Source organism: Mauremys mutica, chromosome 10 (genome assembly GCF_020497125.1).
Source record: "Mauremys mutica isolate MM-2020 ecotype Southern chromosome 10, ASM2049712v1, whole genome shotgun sequence".
In the NCBI taxonomy this organism is placed as follows: domain Eukaryota; kingdom Metazoa; phylum Chordata; order Testudines; family Geoemydidae; genus Mauremys; species Mauremys mutica.
Genome location: NC_059081.1, coordinates 54,933,886 through 54,957,217, shown reverse-complemented (window position 1 = coordinate 54,957,217; position 23,332 = coordinate 54,933,886). Strand labels below are relative to the sequence as shown.

The 23,332-nt window shown below is 42.3% G+C and overlaps 2 protein-coding genes and 1 long non-coding RNA gene across 3 annotated transcripts in view; 2 read left to right on the top strand and 1 right to left on the bottom strand.

Moving 5' to 3' along the window:
- Positions 1 to 714: 714 nt before the first annotated feature.
- Positions 715 to 22,167, bottom strand: LOC123378549. The gene is made up of 4 exons (XR_006582660.1): positions 22,038 to 22,167; positions 13,946 to 14,020; positions 6,797 to 6,912; positions 715 to 849 (listed from the first exon to the last, which is right to left on the bottom strand). It is a non-coding gene; the product is annotated as an uncharacterized LOC123378549 (long non-coding RNA).
- Positions 14,355 to 18,911, top strand: C10H2orf66 (chromosome 10 C2orf66 homolog). Its single transcript, XM_045032499.1, has 4 exons — positions 14,355 to 14,372; positions 14,768 to 14,908; positions 16,558 to 16,758; positions 18,781 to 18,911. Exons 2-3 carry the CDS (start codon positions 14,786 to 14,788, stop codon positions 16,738 to 16,740), a joined length of 306 nt encoding a protein of 101 aa, XP_044888434.1. The 5' UTR covers positions 14,355 to 14,372; positions 14,768 to 14,785; the 3' UTR covers positions 16,741 to 16,758; positions 18,781 to 18,911.
- The window catches only part of GTF3C3 (general transcription factor IIIC subunit 3), a 30,219-nt gene continuing 28,882 nt past the window's right edge, over positions 21,996 to 23,332 (top strand). The window contains exon 1 of the mRNA XM_045032498.1: positions 21,996 to 22,106. Within this exon, the coding sequence (XP_044888433.1) occupies positions 22,005 to 22,106 (102 nt within the window). The 5' untranslated portion in view covers positions 21,996 to 22,004. The remainder of the gene's footprint in view (positions 22,107 to 23,332) is intronic.

Genomic DNA, 23,332 nt, shown 5'->3' with positions numbered 1-23,332 from the left:
AGGTGTGTGTCTTGGCTTCTGTAACTTTTTGTGTCACAATCCTAATCTTCTATAGAAATTAATTGTAATTATAGTAAGATTTTATTTTTTCCTCTAGAAACCTTACCTAAAGCTGTAAAGACCACAGAAAGTATTTTATTTAACAATGAACAGTTAATATCTCGGCCTGTTCAAAAGCAAAAGGGTATAATACTGTAGTGGCCCCATAAGCATTGTATAGTGAATTATATTTCTGAAGAAAAATTAATTTTCACATATAACCTGCAAAGGACTTTAAAAAATAGACATGCCATATTTTGGTTCTTTCTGATACAGTAAAGCCTTTAGATCCTTTTATTGTTAATTTTGGTATTTTATTTTATTTTAAGAATATGAGGACCGTCAACTGTGGCTTTTCTGGCTCTTGCTATAGGACTTAATTGATATCAGAAGATTGTTAACCCTCACTTTTTAATTGAAGGGGCAGGGATGTTGAATCTAGATTAGAACAAAGATGCCCTTTCTTTAAAATGTTAAGTAGTCATTGGACTTCAAAACTTTTATTTGTATTAATTCCTGTTTAAAGGGTGTGAGTAAAAATCTTCTCCTATCAGTCACTCAGCTTTCACTCTCTTGACTCTTTAGCTGTTGTCATTTCGCTAGTTCCAATAATTGTTCCTTTCCAGGCTAGCCAAAACCTGAATTTCTAATATGAAAAACCTTAAAAAACAAACACCACCACACACCACCTACCAACGTTGAGAGCACCTTTATACGTCATAACCAAAAAAATTGAACAAGCCCAATAATTTTTGTTTCCTTTGCAGATCATCTTTTAGATTCTCCTCCAAATGCCATGGACTCTTGCCCCTGCAAAATATCAGTTCATACTGTTTTAAAGTAAATCACAAGAGCTCTTAAAAATGTTGGAAACTACAAACAATTTTGGAATTTTTATAATTTCCAAACAGCCTAATTGACTTTTGTAAAATTTTTCTTACAGTTTGAGATCTTGTATGGTCAGTTGAAATGTGGTGTGAATGGTTTTTGGTGGAGTTAACCCCAGCAGTGACAGGTTTATAGAGACTGTTGACAGGGTCTTAACTAAAATTGTGTGAATGTTGAGGTTATAATCTGTTATCATTCTTTATAAAAACGATTGTAATCGAGTTCTCAAATACATTTTATGCAATATATGATAAATATACTTAGGGCCTGATCCTGTGAGGTGCTGAACACTCCTTGAAAGTACCTCACTGAAATCAGAGAAAGGTGAGAGCTCTCGGCATCTCGCAATATTGTGCTCTTGGAGACCAGTCCTTTTTCTATTGACATCAGCGGGAATTAGATTTGAACAGGAACTCATTTGGGACCTTCATGTGCTGTGTGACGTGTCTAGTATCTGCAGTACGTACTCCAAATTTAATTTTTACTTGTCTTTTCCACACAAATGTGCATGACTTTTGGAGTACTTTGTCCAGCATTATATATACTGTATTAAATACACCTCTTATTTTTGTGTATAATTTTTGTATGGTACACTAACACTTGCATTATATAAATGGTTGTAATTCACAAAAAGTGTCACTTATTAGTCATACTGTATGCAGAGTGTTGTGAATGTTGTTACCTGTATTTTTACCTACGCTGTTGGGCATAGTGGTGAACATTTGCCTTTGGTCTTTGCTCAGGTATTGATGTGCTTTTCTTTCTAAATTGTAATACTTGGTATTCTAAGTATTCAAAAGATAAAATAAAAACAGTGAACAAAAGAAGTGTGTGTATTAATAGCATTACTTGGGGAATTTTATAATTTGTTTGTTCAGACCTAAAGAGTACGTGGCTTACTTGGGACTCGTGAGGTAGTAATTATACTCCATGTAGAGTAGATTCCAAAATGTTAATTTATGCTTAGCTAGTAGGCACGCATCATCTGCCTAACTCTCATAAGGGAAAATATAATAAACTGAGATGATGCTTGCTGAAAAATCTAACTATTCTTTCCTCACCTCTAGTCTGTCGTCTTTCCCAAACTGTTAATATTTCACATAGTATTTTCTTGTACATCAGTATAACTGTAGTTTTCTCACCTTTCTCTCAGCAGCCCTGGGACCTGGTGGGTAAGTTAGGTTGCCAAAGTTGTTTTGTCACAATTTGGTAGGTGCCCAGTGCAGGTACTCATTCAGTAGGTATTCTGGCTCCCTGACAAACTGGAATCGGAAGTGAGTTAGGAGAAGCAACTCCTAAAGAAGGTAGGGGATGGGGTAGGAGCTCCTAACCACTAGTACAGTGGGGAGACAACCCTCTCTTCCTCATCCCCCTTTAACCCTCAGACAAGGGGAAGGGTATTGAGATCTCATCAATGGTGCTGAGACCAGGTTAATGGGGTGGGGAGCTGTCTGCATCCCTTCACATGATGGAATGGAATACAAAAGGAGGATGACTGCACGGGGCACACTTGCCAAATAGTTCCCAGATATGTTACTTAATAAAGTTTCAGACCAGTTAAACCACATTCCTGGTGTTTTATCTTTCTGCTCTCTCCAGGACATCACCTGGTCTGGTTTCTTTTCTTTTCTTTTTTTTCCCCAAGATCATTGCTCGAGAACAGTTGGGGTTGGTGGGTGTTTTTTAATTTTTGTTTTTGTGGGGGGGGGGGGAGATTTGGATTTCACTGAAGCTTTCATTTCTATGTACTAAGCTATCTGTGATCCCTGTTCAGACTTTCATTTTCTTAATGTAATGTATTTGATTATCAGAGTATCTCATAACAGCTTTTTCTGATTTGAACTTGGTGAATGCATTTCTGGGATGTGTGAAAAGGTTTAATTAAAAGGTAGTTTGGTTTTGGTTTTATTTGGGGTATTTTGTTTGGATTTTTTTGGCGTTCCAACGGGGAGTGAGTGGGGGTTAAAGATATATAGAAGTGACTTGCCTGGGGCTTAAGGCTGATCATCTGAAAGTGTTGCCTTAGTTTAAGGAATTGTTATCTAATCAGATACACATTAATATTCATATTATGATGTACTGTGTATATAATTAACAATCTTCAGTTTGGCAGGGATGTGTCCATTTGGATAGGGTTGCTGAGAAAAGCACAATCTGAATTTAGACACCTTTGAAGTGGCACATTTTGATAGCTAGCTGGCAGGCATTTGTGAAGCCAACCATCTCCTCATAGAAGGATGTAATTTTGTCTAATGAGTATAATTGCACTAATAGTACACATTCAGAATTGAGTACTATTTATGGCTGAGTTTACTTCACTGAAAAGGCTGCAGTTGAATTATCTTTCAAAAATATGCTTTTGGCCAAAAAAGAGTCCCAGTATTGAAGCCAGTGCTAAATCTGTTCACACTTCATTTTGGCTCAGTAACAAACATAATTTCAGATAAAAGATTATTGAATTAAAAAGAGAGCCTTCAACAAGGATAAAAGAATTGACTCTCATGTTTGTGCCTACATCATCAACCACCCAACTTTCATGGTTTCTGTTAAACTCGGTTGTATGGAGCATAGGCTCCACCAGAAGCAATGTAATTTTTTTTAAATTCACATTAGTTCTCAGCATATTTACTATTAGAATATATTGAGAGTGTCAAAAATATACTTTTAGGAAAAAGATTTCACTCCCTACTGAAATACTTCTAAAAAGTAAATAGAAATAGGGGAATGAAGACATATAAGCAACTTGGTATGCAAACGATCATGAAGATTACATATTTGTACAAGACTTTCAGATTAGGAATATACTTCCAGGACTCAATTTAATCAAAATCTTTGTTCTTCAAACTATTCAAATATCTTCCAAATTCACTGAAGCTTTCATTTCTATGTACCAAGCAGATATCTGCAATCCCTCTTCAGACTTTCATTTTCTTAATGTAATGCATCTGATTATCAGAATATCTCATAACAGCTTTTTCTGATTTGAACTTGGTGAATGCATTTCTGGGATGTGTCTCTCATACACAAAGTGAAAAGGTTTAATTAAAAGGTAGTTTGTTTTTGGTTTTATTAGGGGTATTTTGTTTGGATTTTTTTGGTGTTCCAACAGTCTTGCCACATTCTCATGCAGCAGACTGATTCTCAGAATTTCTGGGGTTATATTAGTAGGACCCTTAAAGTGAAACTACCTTTTCAACGGCTACTATCTCTGCTCTAAAAGCAGTCTGCCTACTCCAGCAAAGCATTGATGTCTGTTTGGTCTATCTGATCGTGTGATCCAAGTACAACTGAGTCTGAGAACTCCTCTGTGGGGTCACCATGGCTATTGGACTCCTAGCTTCTTTGTAGGGGATAGTGTGATTCACTACAAAAGACAACTCCTTGACAGATTTTTGCAGCTTATTTAGGATTTTTTTATTTGTTCAGATAGGACCTGATTTCATCACAAAAGTGTTGCATGGGAAGACAGAGTCAGAAGAAATGCATCATCTCCTTTTTCCTTCCCATAGTTCCAACAGAGGTCATTTAACTACAGAGCTATAGCTCCTACTCAGAAAGAATCATCATGGAGTATATACAAGAACAGTAGGTTAAACGTAAGTCTAAGGTTAAAGCATTATTTATTGTCAACTACCCTTTGCAAATTGAAAATATAATCAAAATTTAATTTACATTCCTTTGTAACATGGATTACTCTTTGAAAATTAGCAGTAATCAAATTTAAATTATTTGATTTGCTTTGTTTTACATTTTTAAATATACATTAAACTAACTGTCAACATACTTCTTGAGCTGTCCATACAATAATAAGCAGCCTGTTCAAAAACAGATGCCCCATATCAAACCCAACGTATCTCAAATTATCAACCCACCTCTTTCTTCTGTGGCAAAGGGGAAAAATAATGACACGTATACAAAATATACATGCTTTAAAATATTCTTCAGTTTTAAGGTGCAGGCATAGAATCATACAAGTGTAGGACTGGAAGGGACTTCAGTAGGTCATCTAGTCCAGACCCCTGAATTCAAGGCAGGACTAAGTAATAAACCATTCCTGACAGGTGTTTGTCTAACCTGTTCTTAAAAACCTGCAATGACGGTGATTCCACAATCTCCCTAGGCAGTTTGTTCTAGTGCTTAACTAACCTGACAGGAAGTTTTTCCTTATGTCCAACCTAAACCTTCCTTGCTGCAATTTAAGCCCCTTGTTTCTTTTCCTATCCTCAGAGGTTAAAGAAGAATTTTTCTCCTTCCTCCTTGTAACAACCTTTTATATAGTTGAAAACTGTTAGGTCTCCCCTCAGTCTTCTCCAGATTAAACAAACCCAATTTTCTCACTCTTTCCTCATAGGTCATGATTTCTAGACCTTTAAGCATTTTTAAAAGCAGCAAAGAGTCCTGTGGAACCTTATAGACTAACAGACGTTTTGGAGCATGAGCTTTCGTGGATGAATACCCACTTCGTCGGATGCATGCTTTTACAGATCCAGACTAACACGGCTACCCCTCTGATACTTAAGCATTTTTGTTGCTCTCCTATGGACTTTATACAATTTGTGCACATCTTTCCTGAAATGTGGCACCCAGAATTGGACACAATATTCCAGTAGAGGCCTAATCAGCACAGAGTAGAGTGAACAAACTACTTATCGTTGTCTTGCTTACAACACTCCTGCTGATATATCCCAGAATGATCACTTTTGGGTGTGGGGGGACAGTATTACACTGTTTACTTATATTTAGCTTTGTAATCCACTCTAACTCCCAGATCCCTTTCTGCAGTACTCCTTCATAGGCAGTCATTTCCCATTTTGTATGTGTGTAACTTCCTAAGTGGAGTATGTTGCATTTGTCCTTATTGAATTTCATCCTGTTTATTTCAGTCCATTTCCCCAGTTTGTCCAGATCATTTTAAATTTTAATTCTATCTTCCAAAGCACTTGCAACCCCTTCCAATTTGGTATAATCCACAAATTTTATACATGTGCTCTCTGTCATTATCTAAATCATTTATGAAGATATTGAACAGGACCAATCCCTGAAGGACCCTACTTGATAGGTTCTTCCACTTGACTGTGAACCACTGATAACTACTCTCTGGGAACTGTTTCCAACCAGTTATGCCACCCACCTTATAGTAGCTCCATCTAGGCTAGTTTATTTGTGAGGTCATGTGAGATAGTATCAAAAGCCAACATAAAGACAACACATAGCACATCTATCGCTTTCCCGCATCCCCCACCCAGTCAAAGAAAGCTATTTGGTTGATTTTACATGATTTATTCTTGACAAATCCATGTTGACTATTACTTGTCACCTTATTATCGTCTAGGTGTTTGCAAATTAATTGCTTGATTATTTACTCCATTATCTTTCTGGGTACTGAAGTTAAACTGACTGGTCTGTAATTCCCTTAGCTGTCCTTATTCCCCTTTTTGTAGATGGGCAGTGTTTGCCCTTTTCCAGTCCTCTAGAATCTCTCCCATCTTCCATGAATTTTCAAAGATAATCGCTAATGGCTCAGATATCTCCTCAATCAGCTACTTGAGTATTCTACATTCTGTATCTCTCTTAAATCTTTCATAACGAAACCGTTGTCTGTGTCATTGAGGGTTTCTGGAATGTTGACAGTGACCGCCATGGTCTTTGGACCAGGAACATACCTGGGCTATGATACAACTTGTAAATACAAAATCTTTATTTTCCTTGATATAAGTAGAATTGCTCAACATAAAAGACAAAAATGAGTGGTACCCTGCCTTTAATTCTTATCCTTAGGGTTTCAAGTTTCTGTATAATTGTAAATATTTCTTTGAAAAAAAAATTAAAAATAACTAAAAGATATTTCTATGCAAATGACCTTACTTACACACATTTTATACTGCATGACAAAATGCAAAGTTTTCTTCTTTTGATGTTTGCTTCAGAGGTTCTCTGTGTTTTCCATTCCATGACCACGCAACACAAAATACCCGTATTCCCCATCTAAAGAAAGAGGAAAATTATCACAGTCCCCAGGTTGAGAACCCCAAAGTCTATTTGGATTTCTAAGGCTTTTCTTTCCCTTCTTCAAACACCTGGTGGTGTTTTAGTGGACTCTGATGTGGTTTATACTGGGGTTTTGTAAAATCAAAACCCTGTAACTCTTGTTTGGTTTTCTTTGATTAATAATTATGTGATTGTAATTTTGGTTAAAGAAGTAATAAAAATCATTGACAAAGAATATGGGATAAGTATGAAACCTAAGGGTATGTCTACATATGAAATTAGGTTGATTTAATAAGTTGATTTTTTAGAAATAGATTTGATAGTCGATTGTGTGTGTCCCCACTAAGCACATTAAATCAGCAGAGTGCGTCCACCATACTGAGGCTGGCATCAATTTTCAGAGTGTTGCACTGTGGTAGCTATCCCACAGTTCCCGCAGTCTCCGCTGCCCATTGGAGCTCTCAATGCCTGATGGGGCAAAAATATTGTCGCGGGTGGTTCTGGGTACATGTCGTCAGGCCCCCCTTCTTCCTTCCCTCCCTCCATGAAAGCAATGGCAAAAAATCGTTTCTCGCCTTTTTTCCTGGGTTACCTGTGCAGACGACATACCACAGCAAGCATGGAGCCCGCTCAGCTCACTGTCACCGTATGTCTCTTGGGTGCTGCTGACAGATGCAGTACTGCAGTGCTACACAGCAGCAGCTCCTTGCCTTCGCAAGTTAGCAAAGACGGTTAGCAGCCATATTGCACTGTCTGCTGCTGTCTCCTGGTTGCTCCTGGCCAGCCTTGGTGAGGTCGGTCGGGGGCGCCTGGACATAAATGGGAGTGACTCCAGGTCATTCTCTTTTAAGTTTCATCTAATGGAGATTCAGTCCTGCCTGGAATATCATGCGAGCTGGAGACTTTTGCCTCAGGCTGCTCTCCCAGCCGGCAGCACCATGCGGTCGCACCTACCCCAGCCTACCCCTTGCTCCCATGGCTCATGAAGCCTGGACAGTAGTAAGGAGCAGTTCAACTGTAGGCTGAGCAAGTGCAGAATGGTGGTAGAATGTGCCTTTGGACATTTAAAATCTCGCTGGCACTGTTTGCTGACTAGGTTGTTTTCAATTAGAAGAGCACAGCAGGGCGCGCTGCACATCACAAAGGCTTTGAAAACCAGTTTCATGACTGGCCAGGCTTCATTGTGACAGTTGAGTGTGTTTTCTCCTTGATGCAAACCCACCCCCTTTGTTGATTTTAATTCCCTGTAAGCCATTTTGTCAGTCGCCCCTCCCTCCGTGACAGCAACTGCAGACAATCGTTTCGCAACTTTTTTCTGCGCAGATGCCATACCACAGCAAGCATGGAGCCTGCTCAGATCACCGCAGCAGTTATGAGCACTGTAAACACCACATGCATTATCCTGCAGTATATGCAGCACCAGAACCTGCAAAAGCAGGCGACAAGGCGACGGCAGCACAATGATGAGAGTGATGGGGACATGGACACAGACTTATCTCAAAGCCTGGCCCCTGGCAATTTGGACATCATGGTGGTAATGGGGCAGGTTCATGCCATGGAATGCCAATTCTGGGCCCGGGAAACAAGCACAGACTGGTAGGACCGCATAGTGTTGCAGGTCTGGGATGATTCCCAGTGGCTGCGAAACTTTCGTATGCGTAAGGGCACTTTCATGGAACTTTGTGATTTGCAGCCCTCACACTTCACAAGCGAGTGGCGATAGCCCTGTGGAAGCTTGCAATGCCAGACAGCTACCGGTCAGTCGGGAATCAATTTGTAGTGGGCAAATCTACTATGGGGGCTGCTGTGATTCAAGTAGCCAACATGATGTCTGAGCTGTTGCTATCAAAGGTAGCGATTCTGGGAAATGTGCAGGTCATAGTGGGTGGCTTTGCTGCAATGGGATTCCCTAAATGTGGTGGGGTGATAGATGGAACGCATATCTCTATCTTGGGACTGGACCACCAAGGCAACCAGTACATAAACCAAAAGAGGTACTTTTCAATCATGCTGCAAGCACTGGTGGATCACAAGGGACATTTCACCAACATCAATGTGGGATGGCCGGGAAAGGTACATGATGCTCGCAACTTCAGGAACTTTGGTCTGTTTGAACAGCTGAAGAAAGCGACTTACTTTTCCAGACCAGAAAATAACTGATGGGGATGTTGAAATGCCTATAGTTATCCTTGGGGACCCAGCCTACCCCTTAATGCCATGGCTCATGAAGCCATCCACAGGCACCCTGGACAGTTGTCAGGAGCTGTTCAACTATAGGCTGAGCAAGTGCAGAATGGTGGTAGAATGTGCATTTGGATGTTTAAAAGCTTGATGGTGCACTTTACTGACTCAGTTAGACCTCAGCGAAACCAATATTCCCATCGTTATTACTGCTTGCTGTGTGCTCCACAATACATGTGAGAGTAAGGAGGAAACGTTTATGGAGGGGTGGGAGGTTGAGGCAAATCACCTGGCCACTGATTACACGTAGCCAGACACCAGGACAGTTAGAAGAGCACAGCAGGGCACGCTGCCCATCAGAGAAGCTTTGAAAACCAGTTTCATGACTGGCCAGGCTACGGTGTGAAAGTTCTGTTTGTTTCTCCTTGATGAAACCCGCCCCCTTGGTTCACTCTACTTCTCTGTAAGCCAACCACCCTTTCCTCCCTCCTTTATTGCCTCTGCAAGCGGTGAGCAAAGTCATTGTTGCTTCACATTCATGCATTATTTATTAATTTGTTACACAAATGGGGGGATAACTGCAAAGGTAGCCCGGGTGGGGTGGAGGAGGAGGGAAGGACATGGCCACACTGCACTTCAAAACTTATTTATTGAATGCCAGCTTTCTGTTGCTTGGGCAGTCCTCTGGGGTGGAGTGGTTGGGTGCCTGGAGGCCCCCCATTGCGTTCTTGGGCATCTGGGTGGGAGGCTATGGAACTTGGGGAGGAGGGCGGTTGGTTACACAGGCTGCAGCGGTGGTCTGTGCTCCTGCTGCCTTTCCTGCACCTCAACCATATGCCAGAGTGTATCAGTTTGATCTTCCAGTAGCCTAAGCATTGCTTCCTGCCTCCTCTCATCATGCTGGCACCACCTATCATCTTGATCCCGCCCCCTCTCCTCTTGCTTCCGCCACCTGTCCTCTCACGCATCCCTCATTCATTTTGTGCTTTCCTGGACTCTGACAGTGTCTGCCTCCATGCATTCTGCTGGGCTTTTTCAGTGTGGGAGGACTGCATGAGCTCAGAGAACATTTAATCACGAGTGCGTTTTTTTCACCTTCTAATCTTCGCTAGCCTCTGGGACGGAGATGATATGGGGAGCGTTGAAACATTTGCAGCCGCGGGAGATAAAAAAGGGAGAGTAGTCTTTAAAAAGACACATTTTAGAGAAGAATGGGTAGGCTCTTTCACAGTGAACCAAGCTGTTAACATTACATAGTGTGTGTGCTTTCTTTACAAGGTTGCATTTTGCCTCTTATATTGAGGGCCTGCCAGTTTGGTGTGAGAGATCACACACGCAAGGCCGGTGGGCAACAGAATTCAGCTTGAAGGCAGACATAGTAAGCCACAGTCTTTTGGCTTCTTTAACCTTCATAACATGTGGGAATGGTTTCAAACAGCAGCGCCCTCATTTCCGATACCAAGCACCTGTTGGGTTGGCCATTTAAAAGGAGGGGCTGTGGTTTTCAGGTTAATGTGCAGCACAAACCCAACTAACCCCCCCCCCACACACACACCCCAATTCTCTGGGATGATCGCTTCACCCCTTCTCCCACCGCGTGGCTAACAGGCTTTGGGAGTGCATCCAAGAGAGCTTCATTGAGATGTCCCTGGAGGATTCCTGCTCCATCCCCATACATGTTGACAGACTTTTCCACTAGCTGTACTGTCTGCGAATGCATCCCAAGTCTTCAGGGCAAATTAATCATTAAACACGCTTTCTTTTAAACCATGTATTATATTTACAAAGGTGCAGTCACCAGAGGTCCCTTCTCCACCTTCTAGGTCCAGGAGTCCGGGAGTTCCTGGCTGTTGGGGAAAATGGTTTCTCCACTTGCTTACTGTGCGCTATCTTCAACCTCCTCCTCCTCCTCATCTTCCGCATCCTGTTATGTGAGAATCCATTGACAGAGTCCACGCACAGGGCTGGGGGTAATTGTAGGGGCACCCCTTAGAATGGCATGCAGCTCATCATAGAAGCAGCATGTCTGGGGCTCTGACCCGGAGTGGCTGTTTGCCTCCCTGATTCTTTGGTAGGTTTGCCTGAGCTCCTTAAGTTTCACACGGCCCTGCTGCAGGTTCCTGTTATAGCCTCTGTCCTTCATGTCCTTGGAGACTTTTTAAAATGTTTTGGCATTTCGTCTTTTGGAACAGAGTTCTGATAGCACGGATTTCTCTCCCCATACAGCGATCAGATCCAGTACCTCCCATTCAGTCCATGCTGGAGCTCTTTTGTGACTCTGGGACTCCATGGTCACCTCTGCTGATGAGATCTGCATGGTTACCTCTGAGCTCGCCACGCTGGCCAAACAGGAAATGAAATTCAAAAGTTCACGGGGCTTTTCCTGTCTACCTGGCCAGTGCATCTGAGTTGAGAGTGCTGTCCAGAGGGGTCACAATGGAGCACTCTGGGATAGTTCCCGGAGGCCAATACCATCGAATTGCATCCACACTACCCCAAATTCGACCCAGCAAGGTCGATTTCAGCACTAATCCCCTCATCGGGAAGGAGTACAGAAATCAATTTTAAGAGCCCTTTGAGTCGACAAAAATGGCTTCATCGTGTGGACGGGTGCAGGGTTAAATTGATCTAACACTGCTAAATTCAGTCAACTCATAGTGTAGACCAGGGATAAGACCCAATGAGCCTTTTGCTTTAGCTGACCATAGAAGCAACTATTTTCTCCTGGTCCAGGTACTGAGAGTTTTTATGGGATATTTTTGACTCTGATTATATTCCTGTTCTTAGAATTAAATGATTTTAGTTCACAGGCCAACATAAAATATGTAACAGCAAGTTACTGCAGGCAGAAAAACAGTATCTCCTTCCACTCCCCTCATTGCCAAAACAAACCACTAGATATCTCTTCAAGTCTGAGACAAGTGATACCTTTGGACTCGCTCCTGTTGCCATTAAAGTCAGAGACATTTGCATTGACTTATACAACAGTAGGGACTGGTAGGAGTACAAATGTGAGATATTAGGTTAGAAAGCTAAACTATAGTATAGGAGTTGATTAATGCAAAAGTAGTAATGGGCAATTTCAGATGTTTATTAAGTAAAACATCTGTTTACAATGGACATAGAAATTAAAAAGAGTTTTTTCAACACATCATTCAATTATTTTATTAGTCATATTCAATTTAGTCTGCAGTCAGTATATCATGTAGATAAGATGCCCACATTATAAGATAATAAAATAAAACACCTGAAATTGCTGCTATTCTGAAGAACTATTTAGATAGCATATGTTTTTGTCTGTTCATTTGTGGGGGTTTTTGAGTGAATGCAGACGGAAAAGCAATAATGGCTTCTACAGCAGCAGGTCCTAGAAAAATGAGATGAACTAAGTATAGATACTTCAGAACATATCAGAAATGATTTCCACATTACTTCTAATTATTTTTCTCACTTGTTTATATTTTTAAAATATTGGTATTACAGTAGTGCACAGAAGCCTCAACAGAGGGGAGGGCCTTGTGCTAGGTGTGGTACAGATGCTTAGAAAAAGCCAATCCCTGCCTGAAGCCCCTACAATCCCCAAATAAGACAATCCCCATGTTACAGACAGGGAAGTGAGGCACAAAGATGAAGTGACTTGCCCATGATCACACAGGAAGCCAATGGCAGAGCCAGACATTCAATCCAGATCACGGGAGTTCCAGTACTGAGATCTCTTAATCGAGGCGCAAAAGGTGTTTGTTTCATGCAAGGTGGCCAGTTAACTTTTTTTAATAACTGTTGCTATGGGTGGAAAGTAAATAGCAAAGACAAAGATGAGTTAATTATTGGGTCTGCTTATGTTCTCTTTCTGGTCTCACTGAAATCTGCATAAACCTCCAGCACACAAACAGCCGCTTCTGTGTCTAAAAAGAGAGAAACTCTACAAACAGAATTGCTGGAGTAAAACTTGGTGAATGTCCTGGAACTGGCATGAAACCTGACATTTTCCCCACTAGCGGACACTGAGGTCCTTCCTAACTTTCACCTGCCTTATATGAGAAGCATCTGCTTGACAGACATATAAAGTGTGTGGGGTGTGTTTGTGTGCTGTGACTAGCCTATTCTGTCAGACTGGTTAATTTAAAATAGCTGAAACCCCGTTAAGTTTCAGCCTTTTCCCCTTCATTCTGTTTCTCCTGTTGTTGCTGTCCCTGGTGCTGATCTGAAAACCAGAATGCATGTACTTGAGAGCTCAATGTCTCCAAGCTGCCCACAGATAACAAAAACAAAGCAGTTAAAAACAATCTAGTCTAAATACTACAATAACTCCTAGTGTAACCTTATAAGATAATCTATGTGCTAGGTACACACATTACTATAGATAGCAAAATAATGCAACTGGAATTTTATTTGTGTTAGCGATGTCAGGGTTCCTAGAGCCATAGATCAGTGTCTTTAAAAAGTTTAAATCTCAATAAATAAAGACACACACCTACTGGCATGGCATTCTATACAAATATTTATTAATAATTATAATGGACTGGTGATAAAAGAATGACCAAGATTCCTAACTTGAAAAGTGACAGTTTTGGTGCAACTGCTGTAATTAAAATGTTCTTTAAATTGTCAGGAGAAAAATATATGAGGAGAACTACAATCAAATGTCATAGCAGTTTTGAACTGATATTATTGAATAAGAACAAGTTAAACACTGTAGTCCTTGTTAGAATCTTTGTCTGTAATACCTTGGAATCATCTACTCTAGTATCCCCATATGCAATCTGTAAATGAATGCAGATAACATAAGGATATCAGGTCAATACTTTCATTAAGGTGCTAAGATTTTGCATCTTGAAATATACCTCACCTTGCTGTCTTCTAGCACCAGGAAATTGCTCCATATCTAGCTTATCTTGGAAATCCTTCTGCTAGATATAATTATCTGAAAAACAAAGGTATAAAATTGATTTAAAAGTAACATTTTATTAAGCTTCCACCACCCCCGCAGGAAATTTCTATATTTTGCCATCCACAAATTTTCAGTAATGTGGCTGGATGAGGAGGGAGGGCAGTGTGTGCTGCAAGATTTAGTAGCAACAGGCCTCAAGAGTATCGAGGATGAGATTCTCAAGGGTCTTTGTCATGGATGGAAATGGAATCATTACTGCAATACTACTAACGTCATTGGCACCCACCCACGGCCAGTCCACTAGCAATATAAATGGAGAGATCAGTCTGTTTTGCAGATACAGACAGGCTAACCAGGAAGGGGCAAGCCAGAACCAAAGTTACAGGTAAGCTTTATTTATTTCCTCAGGGCACACAAAGATCTGCTGCTGTAACTAATGATTAGCTATTTTAGAACTATTATATGATGGAAATAGAGAGGGGATGCAGTGTTTCAGAGGTAGCAATGGAATGGGAAGCATTTCTTTAGGACTAATCTGTTCCTCAAGAGACACTAAAGTGGGGGGGGGGAAGTGGGAGAAAACCACACACACACACTCTCTCTCTCTCTCTCTCTCTCTCTAATATATTCTCCAGTGGGTAGAGCCTCCTTGTCATGGATTGATTGATTGTTTTAAACCATTTATCCGCATTAATTATATGAAATGCTTGCTTTCATGTGTCAGTGGTGCACGTTTTATAGAACTCATTCAGTCGTGTTCTTTCCCCCTCTCATGTGCAGCCTGCTCAGCTCTCCAGCATGTGGAAAGTGGCACTTCTGGTTCTGTGTACTATGCTTACTCTGAGGGGGTTGGCAAAGGGGGCTCCGCTAAGGCCAGAAGAAAAATGGAAACCTCTGGACAATCCCAGAAACCGAGATCTAGTAAGGAAACCCTGCAGGAAACATTGTAATGAAGCCCAAATTCCATGTGTGTTTCTCATATTTAGGTGTCTCATTATAAGAATTTCTTACCTGTTGTAGTTAAAAACTTCAAAGTAGCTAAGAGGGTCCCTTTTCAGTGTTGGTAACTCTGATGTACTTTGTATGGTCAGTATCAGCAGCCACCTGCACATGCTTTAATCTAACTTGAAGAAACACTTTCAATTTAATATACTGCACATGGATCTTCATCAGACCTATGTACAATACACATTAATTTAAAAAGAGATGTATTTTGATCTGTGAAAATACAACTCATTTTATCCAACAGAATAGGGGTGCTCTGTGTGTTCTCCTAGTCCTGTTCTTGTTGACTGTATAGACAATATTGTTTAAGTCAAATGGTAAACCATGGTTTGAAAACACAAATATATTTGTATCTGACACAGCACCTTGAATGGTTTAAGATACGACAGCCAATTAACAACAGAATATTCAATCACAAAGGATTATTTATAAGATCTTATGCAAAAGTTGTGAGAAACATGTCAGTGATTAGCAGCAATGTTTGTACTTGTTTGGAAGGTGACCAAATATAAAATTTAAAAAAATACTAAAACCTAATATTTTTTAAATATAACAAAGACTATCCAGCCAAAGGATCAGCTCAAATCAGTTGCAGGTGACTTTTAGGATAAATAAAATTGTACTGGAAAACCTGAGGCTACTCTGGCTGTTGCTAGAGGCTGCTCTTAATGGAGGTTTCACCGTGCGCTTTTTCTAAAGAAAATGTTAGCAAATTGGGCAGCATAATACTCTAATCACATTGCTTGTAAAGATCTTAAAGGCTTTACATAAACTATACTCTTGCATAGTTTAGAACACATGTCAATTTGAGGGACTTCCGGATATTGTAAACTGTTTAATAAGCTTCACAGTTAAGGTGTATTTGGTGTGTAAAAGGCATGCATTAAAAAGTTGGGTATCTACCCCATTAATCAATCCCTAAAGCCTAGGGGTCTGAAGAAATAATTTAAGACCTTTGAAGCAGTCTGCTTCAATCTTCCTGATTTATGCCACCTCTTATTTGGAAAACCAAAGCTAACAAATATGTTTTACTGATATTCTCAGTGTCAGAAGGGACTGGCAGTTGGGAGAGGTAGTTGTGGGGACTGGCAGTTGGGAGAGGTTTTCTCCTCTAGGTTACCAGTTTGAATCAGTACAGCTCAGCTGAGACTTCACTGATTAATGGGTTGGTGGTCTTTGGAGAGGTGTCCATATCACAAGGCCAGATTCTGACACCCTTCCTCACGATGAGAAGTACCTTAGTCCACATGCAATCCCATTAACTTCAGTGTCAGAATCTGGCAACAATTGCTGGGTCTGTGTGGCCAGTCCCATCATAGGGGCTAATGACTATACTTAGCAAATGAATATGACTAAATCACTGCTAGGTATAATCATTCCAGTTCACACTTAAAACACATTGTGAAAGCAGAGTGGAACAGTTTGCTCTGCCACTGCCTGTGCTGTACATGTTTGTGGATAAAATAGGACTTCATTCCCATCCAGTTCCTTTCATAAGTATATTTACTTTGTTTTAATTGATATGATTATTTATTTTACATTTTTTAAATGTAAACTGTATTCAGTTTTTCAGAACACTCCAGGCTTATTTTTCGGGAAGAGGTCTTGATCTGAGAAAGTTCCTAGATACTTTCTCCATGAATAATGACAGATCCAGGCCTGTAGCTATCTACTCGGATCCTACTGCTTCTGCATTTGCAGATTATGAAGAAAAGAAAAAACTATTTCAGAATTACTTCAAAGGCTGAAAGAAGCTGCTGACCAAGGTAAAAGTGATTGTTTTTCCTCTGTACTGACAGTTACATGTGGTTGAGTTACAGATTTGGATTCGGGTAATTTTCCCTTCTATATGAAGAATAAAAAATAACTTGCTCTTGATAACACATCAGAAATGTGTGATATTTTAACTCTCACTGAAAGGTGATTGAAATGTATTTAAGGAGAAATTTCTGGGGAGTTAATTTATTTCTGCATGGTAAGAAGTATTCTGAAGTCAGAAGTTTATGCACTGCTTATGTCTCTAGTTTATTTCCAGAGACAGATACTTGACATTTGCTGGATTAAATAGGGAAAGATTTCAAGAGATCAAGTAAAACCTAGTACAATCGAATTTTTTCTAATGGAGGCTGATAGCCTCCCATGATATGTGCACATCAAGGAAAGAACAGACTCAAAAAAGAAAACATTACAGTAACAAAGAGTAATCGGCCTTTTAAATCTCTGTAAATGTTTTTATTTCTTCAATTAAAAGTGAAGGTTGGATAAAATAGTGTGCAAACTGATTCATATGTCTATACTATAATATGAATCAAGCTTGCACTATTAGTATATCCATGGCCAAATGTACTGCTTATTTTATTTTTATTTTGTATACTATATAAATAATAATCCTCCTTATGACAACATAATGAGGGTAGCTAAGTATTATTGCCCCCATTCTACAAACAGTAAGAACTTCAATAGGAATTCGATCAGGTCCTAAGTGACTTGCCCAAGGACCTATAAGGAGTCAGTGGCAGTCAAGGTTAAAACTCAGGAGTTTCTGGCTGCCAGTCCTGTGCTTAGCTCACTAGTCCATGGCTCTGTCTGGACTATGTAGCACACCACCACCATTCATTATATTACAGTGACAATTGTATTAATATTTTCATTTAAATCACCTTTTGATGGGTTTAATTTGAAAAAAAAATCAGCATCACACAAACAATGTAATGGATTAAAAAGTGGTTTTAAAAGATGGGGCTTTACCTCAATCAGAATGTATTAGTTTGATGAAGGAATTATGGAGTAAAAATCTATGGCTTGTGTAACGCAGGAAGACAGATTAAATAATCATAGTGGTCCCTTCTGGCTTTAAAATTTGTGAAGCTATGAAAATTCTAAACTTAAACAAATTCCAGTGTGATTTAAATGACTCTTTGGGTTATTTTTAGTAATAAATAGTGGGTAAGAGATGGTTTCTGAACATAAATTTCTGGCTGTTAATAAATGAAAATATTTGCTTTGAGTGTTCTTACAAAATAGTTTATATTTACTGTGATATTACTAAATTACTGGACACTTGTGTTTTGCTGCATCAGCCACACAGAGGATAACTCAAGGTCTGGGGCCTAAGGAACATAAACCAACACTGATGTTTGACACACACTGATGAAGACCTAGAAACGCAGAATTAACTGTGCTGCTCCCCTATCCTTGATTTACTCTGTTGTCTAAATATTGCATCACATAAGATCAGATTCTGGGCCCCCAAAATATCTGGAGATTCTGTTGTTAACCTGATGAAGATTTAGGGGCTGAAAGACTGGGCATTTTTAAATTTTTTTTTAAATTCTAACCAGGGTTTGTGTTCAGTTAATTACGACTTCCTAATCTCGCCACCCTATCAGTCTTGCAGCCACATAATGTGCTAAACACAGCAGAACTGTACATTTCCACTCTAGGTGGGGCAGGATTTGAAATCCAGTCCTCAGGCACCACGGAGCTGTATTCCACAAAGGTGTCTATGCCATAATCATGCAGGGAGATGGGTAAGCCTTGAGGAATCTGTTCCTCACCCTGACCCTTACAGAGATTACTCCCAGTCAGAAAAGATAATTTACTGTTTAACAATGCTCATGCTAATAATTTGGGATTTCTGAGCCCATCTAAGCCAGTGGGAGTGTTTCAGTTAGGGTCCTTTGGCTTTGGCTTTGGATCAGTTAGGGTCCTTTGGCTTTGCTTTTAAATGCTCCTATTTACCATTCTTATTTTATTTATTTATTTTGTTTGTTTATTTTTCCTTTCAGGTGATTACTTTTGGACTTCATGTGAATTGGAAGCATACATGGCAAAATGTTACTGCTTTGGTGTTTCTGACTATTATCTGACAGTTTAACATTTTCTTCAGCATCTGAGTCTTTACATATTCAAATCTGACATCTGGCTGTAATTGCCATATTTGCTCACTTTTCAGGTGGTGAGGTATGGATGGTTGTGAAGATTGATCTGACAAGATTTTACTTGTTGAAATGTAAATGAAGGAAAACTTCAATCTGATGTAGTATGTCTGACTATTCCTAATTGTCTTTGTCAAGGAATGTAAATAAATGTTACCTTTTAAATTGATTACATCTAGGTTTTAGATAACTGTTTTCTTGAATTTTACTGAGTCTTCATTAGAGTGCTTTGTATTTGGTTTGGAGATGTGTGGAATTGAAAAAAAAAACCACACCACTTCAGTCATTACAGAAACCCATCTCTTTGTTCTCTGTTTGTTCAGCACTTAGCACAAAGGGCCCTCGTCCCTGACTGGGGCTCCTCGGTGCTACCACAATACAAATAATAATCTTTTTAAATCTTCATGAAAGAAAGATAGACTCATCAGATGTATATATCTGAGAGAGATCCCAAGATCATCTTACTGAAAAAGGCAGAAGATAATACAAGAAAAGCCTCCATAAATGTGGAAATAAGAAAAACCCTGTGAAGTCCTAAGGACATACATTATTAATGTCATATTCAAGGTCTCATTCAGATACACAATAGCCATCAGAATACTTAAATGTTTTGGCTTTTATGTTTTGATAAGAATCTCATAGTAAAGAATCCCTATGATTCCCACAATTTAGTAATTAAACTAATAAATTATTCATAAGAGCCCATCTTACTATTTCTGCTCTGACCATTCCTTATGTATCTGAATCATTACAGATTTCCAGTACCATATTTTAAAATGGCATCAGGAAATCCTGCATTCAGATAACCACAGTTACTTCTCATTTGGAAGGTATGGCATTGATCCTGAGAAGACTTTTACACACATGCTTAATACTCCACATGTGAGTAGTCCTACTGACTGACTGAAGTTAAAGGATGAAATCCTGGCCCAATTAAAGTCAATGGCAGAAGTCCCATTGACTTCACTAGGATTACCCAACTGGAGCACATGGATGAGTCTTTGCAGAATCAGGGCCTAACCCCTTGTTTAATAATGGGTATGAAATATGGAGGTAATAGCTCCATTGTTGTTTCAGTACTGACATGGTCACCAGCTATACTGGCGCACTTGTAGAACCGGGACAAGAAGGCAGGCCACTGGCTTCAAAACACAGGCATCTATCATCTAAATAACCTCCTTTAGCTGTTAGTAGTTGAAAGGATTTTATTTTATAAACTAGCACAGGTATGTAGTCTGGCTCTATCTAGCCCACTAAAGGGAGACTTTTTGTTTTTGTTTTGTTTTTTGGAACAGGAGACAGACTAGCATATTTAGAAAAGCCTATAGACATCGATGTCAGTTAATGCAACTCAGAAGCTAGAATACATATCTATAAGTGATTTCATCGTTGTTTTATAATACAATAATTGCTCTAGAAACATAATCACTGCCCTATTCCAGATGGGTCATAGAAATGGTTTCTCAATTTTAAGAGTTCTGCTACTCTGTTTCTACTTGATGAAAAGAAAAACTACAGATGTCTTTCCTCCAAAGAATCAATGTAATCAGTAAAACTTGAGTTATTAAATATACATTTAACTTCTGTGTATTTCCTGAAAAAATTTAGGGGCTCTTCTAACACTGCCTTTCATTTTTACTAGTACAAAGTGAGGGCAACATGGGTGTAAACTGCTCTTATTTCGACTTCATAGCATTTCTTAATACTTAGTCCTGCCATGAGTGCAGGGGACCGGTCTCTTTCAGTCCTATAATTCATACGCACTTTGAACTGTGCTGCACAAGAATCTGACTTAATCCTGAGCAAATCTAGGGTGCTTTCCCAATATAGATGTCCATAAATGTTTACATCTGATGGTATCTTCACAAATTAGGGAGTTGGACTTCTATTCTTCCTGGATGGCTGCATCCATTTCTTTGATCTATCTGTGCCCTTCTAGCAGGGCTGCCCAGAGGGGGGCGGGGCAAGTGGGGCAATTTGCCCCATGAGAATATAGTATTGCAACTTTTTTTAATGGAAGGGGCCCCTGAAATTGCTTTGCCCCAGGCCCCCTGAATCCTCTGGGCAGCCCTGCCTTCTAATACACCTATTGCATAGTTTATGTTCTATTCATAGTCCTTCACTTCCTTTATCTGGTCAGGATTCAGTAACTCCTGTCTAATGTGATTTTTCAACCACTTAAAACAGTACAAGGAATGGGAGGAGATGCCCTTTCAACTATCAATACCTTCCTTAGAGGTTTTTAAGGTCAGGCTTGACAAAGCCCTGGCTGGGATGATTTAGTTGGGGTTTGGTCCTGCTTTGAGCAGGGGGCTGGACTAGATGACCTCCTGAGATCCCTTCCAAACTGATAATCTATGATTCTAATATGTACCTCCTTGATGCAAAGACCACTGAAGTTAAAGGAAAGACGTCCATGGAAACAGACTTTGGATTGGGCCCATACAGAGCATTGGGCTGGAAATAAGGGTTTATTACGAAAACAGTGGTTTGTCGGGGTAATTTTAGTGTTTAGGAAAGTTGTTGGGTAAAGTGAGCATAGGAAATGCTTAATTTCTGATCCGTCGGGAGGCGATGCACAGCAGTGAGTATGTCACCGGCCCACCCTGCCAGCTGTGCCTAATGCATGCAGGGTTAGTGAAGCCCTGTCAGGCCAGAATGTTAGAGAGACAAGGTGAGGCAGGTAAAATATCTTTTATTGAATCACCTTCTGCTGGGGAGAGAGACGGGCTCGGGGAGGCACCCAGGCCCAAGTGGGCTCAGACTGCTTAGCATAGCTACTTACAGGGGGGGGGAAGGGGCAGCACAGAGCAGCCCCAGACCCTGCCCCCACCCTCCGCCCCTTGTGTCCCCGCCCAACTCCCATCGCCCGGAGCCTCCGCGGCTCCCTGCGCAGGAGGCCAGCGGCTTCGCAGCCGTACCGCGCATGGTCAGAGCTCAGCCTCTCAGCCCGCTGGCGCTAGCCCGGAACTGTTGCGCGGCGGTAGCGAGCTTCGGTCGGACCCGATTCACAAGGGACGCCGCGTCCGTGCGCGAAACAACCCCCCCCACCCCCCCGCCCCGTCCTCGGCGCGATGTCGAGCTTCAGCCCCGAGCTGATCGATTACCTGGAGGGGAAAATCTCCTTCGAGGAGTTCGAGAGGCGCCGGGAGGAGCGCAAGAGCCGCGAGAGGAAGGTGAGGGGCCCGGCCGCTCTCCTCAGGCGGGTCACGCCGTTCGTTGGCCCGTTAGGGCCGCCCCCGCCCGGCCCCGCTGCCCCTTTGCTGGGAGGCTCCGCCCGCGCTGCCCCGTGGCCTTAGGGAGGAGGGTGCGTGGGGGGATGGTCGTGGGTGATGGTGGTGGGGGGGGGCGGGGAGGGTGCAGGGCAGTGCCTGGGGGGGAGGTGGTGCGTGGGGGGGATGGCCGGGGAGGGTGCAGGGCAGTGCCTGGGGGGGAGGTGGTGCGTGGGGAGATGGCCGGGGAGGATGCAGGGCAGTGCCTGGGGGGGAGGTGGTGCGTGGGGGGATGGCCGGGGAGGGTGCAGGGCAGTGCCTGGGGGGGAGGTGGTGCGTGGGGGGATGCCGGGGAGGGTGCAGGGCAGTGTCAGGGGGGGAGGTGGTGCGTGGGGGGATGGCCAGGGAGGGTGCAGGGCAGTGAGATCGGGGATGGACGGCGATGGAGCAAGGAACTGCCTGGGGGGGAGGTGGTGCGGGGGGGGATGGCCGGGGAGGATGCAGGGCAGTGCGTGGGGGGATGGCCGGGGAGGGTGCAGGGCAGTGCCTGGGGGGGAGGTGGTGCGTGGGGGGGATGGCCGGGGAGGGTGCAGGGCAGTGCCTGGGGGGGAGGTGGTGCGTGGGGAGATGGCCGGGGAGGGTGCAGGGCAGTGCCTGGGGGGGAGGTGGTGCGTGGGGAGATGGCCGGGGAGTGTGCAGGGCAGTGCCGGGGGGGGAGGTGGTGCGTGGGGGGATGGCCGGGGAGGGTGCAGGGCAGTGCCTGGGGGGAGGTGGTGGTGCGTGGGGGGATGGCCGGGGAGGGTGCAGGGCAGTGCGTGGGGGGATGGCCGGGGAGGGTGCAGGGCAGTGCCGGGGGGGGAGGTGGTGCGTGGGGGGATGGCCGGGGAGGATGCAGGGCAGTGCGTGGGGGGATGGCCGGGGAGGGTGCAGGGCAGTGCCTGGGGGGGAGGTGGTGCGTGGGGGGATGGCCGGGGAGGGTGCAGGGCAGTGCCTGGGGGGGAGGTGGTGCGTGGGGGGATGGCCGGGGAGGGTGCAGGGCAGTGCCTGGGGGGGAGGTGGTGCGTGGGGGGATGGCCGGGGAGGGTGCAGGGCAGTGCCTGGGGGGGAGGTGGTGCGTGGGGGGATGGCCGGGGAGGGTGCAGGGCAGTGCCTGGAGGGGAGGGAGGGGAATGGATGCTGGCTGGGGAGTT